General features: G+C 49.4%; 1 protein-coding gene across 1 annotated transcript in view; it reads right to left on the reverse strand.

Moving 5' to 3' along the window:
- Nucleotides 1-3,742: 3,742 nt before the first annotated feature.
- The window catches only part of LOC119109814 (uncharacterized), a 9,971-nt gene continuing 7,831 nt past the window's right edge, over nt 3,743-5,882 (reverse strand). The window contains exon 6 of the mRNA XM_037233568.1: nt 3,743-3,793. Coding sequence (XP_037089463.1) covers nt 3,743-3,793 — 51 coding nt within the window. The remainder of the gene's footprint in view (nt 3,794-5,882) is intronic.

Consider the following 5,882-nt stretch of genomic DNA (forward strand, 5'->3'; position numbering starts at 1 on the left):
TAAAGAAACAACAAATGCAGTAATATACTTACTTCTCTTTGCCTTAAAGCGAACCGAGACATTCCTCTGAAGCTCCGGTAGACTGGAGATCAGGGTGTTTTTATCTTCACGTGTATTGTAAGTTTTACCCAAGAATTACCTGATTTGACTTATCGATATGGGTTGTCCCCACCCCCTCCCGTCGGTGTCTTGCTGATCTCGTCATGAACTTGTGTGGCTGACGGTTAATGACAGTGAATGACTGCTAATACAAGTCGAATTACAACCCAACAGCGGTGCATACAGGGCGGGGACTCTTGGAATTATACTCCATTGGCGGTGGTCCCCCGCCCCCAAGCATAGACCTTGTGGTCATAGGCTCCAGTTCATTTTGGAGGCTAGGACGTCAGTTTTACTTTTACTTTAAAATATTAAGAACTGGTCCTGGTGGCATCAAAATGAGATGCCCGGCGTAAAGATGCTTCCCAGCCAATCTTTCACACCTATTTAGTCAAACGCATTCGCACAACTGCTGTTTGGACGCAATCTACGTTGTTTTATAATGGCTACATATTGTGCTTTGTTGGCTTTTACACAAATGTCGCCAACAATAATCTTGCGCAGCTTTCTTGAGGGCCCAATGGTTTTATGATACTAAGGTGAAACTCGATAAGGTTCCTCGCCTCATTATTACCAAAATGATGATATCGGCATTGAAGGCTTTGTGATGTCGCCCCGAATAGTTGCTAGTGAGTGCTGAGTGTAAGATGTCACATTTCCTAGCGGAGTGAAGGTTTGCATTTTTCATTCAAGCGAATGGGATGTGAAGTGCAACCATGGCATATTTGATGTCACCAACTTGACCTTTTTAATCGACACACTCATCAATGTGGGCGATGGCCCAATGGTCAATGACATCATCCAGCAAGGGGAAATGAACGGCAGTGTCGTTAATTGAGGATAATAGACAGTGGTACCAGTGGCAACGCTGCTTGGTTAGACGCGGCATGTTTCATATCGATCATTTTGCTGGATCACTTTCACTTCACTTTATATCTTCATCATAATACGAGAATCGGCAAAAGCTCATGCACTCTTAAAACTACTGCATTATCCACTGCATGCTTGTAACATATGTGAATGTAAGAGTTACATCCAAAAATAGGTCATGGAAATAGGTCATCCAAAAAAGGAACCCAAACAAACGACAATTTCGGGAACTAATAGTGAATTTCTTGAGAAGAGAGCCCAATGGTCAAAGCGTCTGTCTTAGACATGACATGTCTATGGTGGTGGCAAAGATTAGCGCATGCAACATGAGCACGCTTCGGAGAACGAGGAGACACTTTCAACAGGGGAGCAGGATCAGTGCTCACAAAAACAAGCAAACCAGGGAGAGCTGCTCTGGTGAAGGCTACAACGAAAGTAGTGAAGGTCCTTCAACGAGTTTTTGCAAGACAGTCATGTAGCAGCTGAACATGCGTGGATAAAGTTTTAAAAAAATCCGGTGTGAAGTGTACATTTGCAATGAGGCGCGCGCTGTAAACGGGCGATACCGATTGACGTTAGCCTAGCGTCTGCCGGTGCCGATTAACGCCGGTGTAGCCTCTGCCGGTGCCACTGCGACGGGCGGCGCTGCCTGACGCCAATTAGCATCGTCCGTCACTGCACGCACTCCATTGCACTGCTTCGTAAGTAGCAGAACAGGCAAAAGTCTCCAATTTCAACTGAAGCAACGAAAAAAACAAGAACAGAAATGATCACGTAGTCGGTCCGTGCCGTCGACGTGGGCTTGGATTAACAGGCTTAGCTCTCTACGTGATCTGTCGTGAAACACTCGGCATTAGGGACAGCCGTTAGGACGATCTCTTAACAGTCTCCAGACCCGCGTGAGTTCACAAATTTCGCAGACCCACTTAAAAAGAGTTTTGACCCAGACACGCAATCATCATCACCATGTACGCTGCCTCCTGCTAATGAACGCCAGTATGGCAAAAGCTTAGGCAACTTTTTCCTCGATCTCCGAATCAAAATGCATACACAGCAATGGTCATTGCAAGTACTTCCAAATTTATTGGGCTTTTACTCGGTCTCCAATATGAATGGGGCAACTAGGCACTACCCCTTGAAATTTCCTTCACTTTTGTAAACAAAGGATGCAGTCTCGTTAGCGCAATCTCGAATACCATTCACAATCTTTTGGCAAACAGCGGAATTTCGGTTGAAAGCTAATGCGGTCCGGTAAGACCTCCACAAAACTGGAACGGCAGCCCCAAAACTGGCAGATCATTGGCAACAGGAAATAGTGACCTGAATTTCCCTCGTCCTCATTATGCCAACATCCCCTGCTCCATCGGCGCGCATTATAAATCTTGCTTACAAACAGAAACGGACGACCTTGCGGCCCAGTTAGACGGCCCAACTCATACCAGGTCCAGTCCGGTGCAGAGCGGGTGTCCCTCGGGCAAACAACGCCAGCCGCAGCGGTCCGCCTCGGCGAGTCGGAACGGCGCGAGCGTGTCTGGGGCTGACGGCCCCCCTGCGCTGTCGGGCTGGACTTCACATAGAGGGGGCGCCTCACTTCAAGGCGCAAGCAGGCCTATGAGAGCCGTACCAGGCCTAATAAGCGATGTTATAGGCGACGGCGGTTAGGCGACAAGAAAGCAGGGGTTTTCTGGTGAGTGAGGCCACGTGCTGAGTTTGCAACGGTAGCTAGCCGAAGTGCTGCAGCATTAGTGACTCGGGTGGTATTGCCACTCACGCTTTCGATGCTTAGATTTTTGCAAATACTGGTCGCGAAATAATGCAGCTTTCAGTGACGAGAAGCGCGGGAGTTTGCAATTCATGCTTCACGATTTTCATGGTGGGTGCATGCAACAATTTGATTAGGAGTGGCCTGCTCGTAATATGGCCAAGGTTTTATCTCTTTATCGATGATATGGAAACGCGCGGAACTGCGAATACGAGAAAGCTGCACAACACGAGTGGAGACCGGATTCTCGGTGACCATGGTGTCACAGCGAAAGTGCGAGTACAAACACCTTTGTCTGGTGAGAGAACGGGTCAAAGATTGCAGCCAGAGTCCAGGTAAGAGCAAGGGGGGGGGGCATACTGAGTATACCATTAGTTGTACGTGAGCTTATTTCATCATATTTAATGCTTGCTTCAATAGCTTCAAATGTGGAGCATTCCCTTTAAGTTATTGATACTAGCCTGCTGTCCGTCCTAAAGAACCTGTAACGCATCCAAAAGTGCTGTTTTTGATCGATACTTGCATGTAATGCTTCACGCTGGTTGAAAACCAAGTGGAGTCCGTTGATGCGCCAACTTGTGATGACCTCTTTCAAAAACGAGTAAGTCATTTGCCATATTTTGCCTTAACCTTGAACATAGTATGGGTATTGAGAAGGCTGAATTCGTGTTTTGTTTCTACGTAGCACTTATGCGTTGCGTTCTCGTGTTACGTTTGATCTATTCTATGTTTCGTTGCGCATCACTGCGTGACTTGAAATTTGCTGGCGCGCAACAGTCTGTAAAAATCACGGGCGACTATTTCAGAAATGAAAGAATGGAATCTTACAAAGGGCATAGCTGTGAACTGCAGGGAATTATTTAAAAGGTGGTTATCGCAGTTCAAAACCCTATGCAAGTGTGAACAGTCCATTTTAAGCGGAGGACAACCGCAAAATTATGTAAGCAAAACTAAATGCCACAATCCTAACTTTCAGCGGCACGAGTCGATTTCAATAGGCCTTCGAAAACGCTATTTCTCCGCGGTCGTTTTGGCGTTCCTGATGTGCGCGCCTGGTGATATCTGCAGCGTCCAACGTCGTCCGGTCTTACGGAGACTGCATCCCCGGCCAACGGTGCTCTTGCTCTTAAGATTGCGTGCGCGCGGGCTCAAAACTTTGTATGCAGTTTGTTCTGCTGGGCAATTCTGCAAAACATTGGGCGTCCTTATGGCAAATATGGGTTTTCCTTTATCATTTTTGACCTCGTTCTGATCCACTCTGTTGAATACTACTGAGACTTCTTACCTTTTACGGGCACGTGAACCTTCGGTAACACAAAGGGGGTACATTGTCGTTCCCGGTAAGGGGAGCTTAAGCGCTATTCCGCCCCAACGCGGGATGCCCACCCTCATACACGGACCCTTCCCTGACGCGAAAGACCCTCTGCCCCGTGCGGTTGGCCCCGGGTCGACGCGGGTGCCCTCGTTGACGCAAAAAGATCCGTTATCACCACGGAAGGTCCAATAATGGGCACAGAGACTCCAGTTCAGCTTGACAGGCCCTAAACTAAAATAGGATGGAGAGCGCTATTTAAGTGCTGGGCCACTTACTGGCACAGAGCCCTTCCATGGTATCATTGTGGGCTTTCATCGTAAGCTTCCATGTCCCCCTTCATTGCCAGAGGGCTCCGACCAACGGATGGGGCCCTCTGACGCATGGGGTTCCGCCTCTGCCCCCATTCAGAAAATGTTCCCCTGGTCATCTCGGACCCGTTGCCGATACAGGGTCGCCTGTCAAGTGCTGTGATCCCCTCTCAATTACTTCAGGGGCTCCGACCGATGCGAATCGCGGGCTCCGGTCTTGCCTCTGCTTGAGAACGGGCCCCCGAGATCCAGACGGACGCAGAGCCAACTGCTCGGTTTTGGTGGTCTTTTGCTAAAAAACAGGCCGGCATAGTTCCAGGGGGTGCCCAGTCGTGTGTAAGAGATCATCTGGCTGACATTCGAGAACCCGGCTCTTTGGTTGGGTCTTTCATGTGACCTACATGTGACCTCATGTGACCTACTCTTCTGACCCTCAAACTGGATTCTTGGTCGTCGGTAACGAGAAATCCTTCGGGCCTCTCTTCGGGCACTGTCAAACACTGCCCCAGGGCGACTCGGGGCCTTTTGCCAGCACAGAATCTCCTGTTAGACACCGTTGGTCCCTGCTTGAAACAGGGGCCCCCTCAATATAAGTCACAGGCCCCGGGTCTTGTCCCGGCTTTGGAGATGGACTCTCAGGCCCAGACCGACATGGAGCCGACTTCCAGCACTGGTGGTGCCTGACTGCCATAGAGGCCCGCATCGACCCGGAGGCAAACAGTCGCGGAAAAGGGCGAGGCCCTCTCACTGGCATTTGAAGGCTCGGCCTTGCGGGCCGGGGCCCCTTGATGCGCCCTTAAACTTTATGAGGACCCTTCGGGCGCTCAAATCGAGGGGTGGGGTGGGGATGGGGTGGGGTACGTGCCCTATACCCCCTGCCTGTGCAACTGAAATGAGTGATGATGTCGGGAAAACTGTGCGTAAAGCTAAGTGGCGCGCCACTGTACCCTGAAACGATGTATCAGCAGTATTGCGGGGCGTTTTAAGGATTGACGTCAGATTTTGGCACCTAGAGCCAATTAAAAAAAAACAGTTGCGTGGCCGGACACAAGTTCTTATTCCTTTTTTGTGGGGTATTTCTTTGCCCGCAATTATTGGAACGCAAATCTTCGTATCGCAGTTCCTCGTGCGCAAAGCTTGCAGGCAAATTTTCTTGCCACAAATCTTCGCACGTGGATTTTCGTACACAGGCGTTCGCATTTAACAACGCATGCCCCCCCCTCTGCGCACTGAGCGCGCGAGAGGCAGAGAGGAGCATCCATACCGTTTGCGGCCCATTACTGGATTCACCCTGGCCCCTGGGCTTGTAGAGTGTCAAAGGCAGCCAAAAAATTCCAGTGAGATGTGTGTGGCCGTCAATAGCAGCTGTCATATGTATTGGCAATTAATTAACTAAATGTTGACGGATTACCTTCAAAGGAATGCGACAAATTGTTAACCAGTTCAACAGCTACCCTGCGACCGCCTGAGATGGTGGCCACTAATAACCTGTCCATCCGGCTTTCTACAATCATTACCGCGCTGTCTT

This window comes from Pollicipes pollicipes, unplaced genomic scaffold (assembly GCF_011947565.3).
Source record: "Pollicipes pollicipes isolate AB1234 unplaced genomic scaffold, Ppol_2.1 Scaffold_7231;HRSCAF=8579_pilon_pilon_pilon, whole genome shotgun sequence".
In the NCBI taxonomy this organism is placed as follows: Eukaryota; Metazoa; Arthropoda; class Thecostraca; order Pollicipedomorpha; family Pollicipedidae; genus Pollicipes; species Pollicipes pollicipes.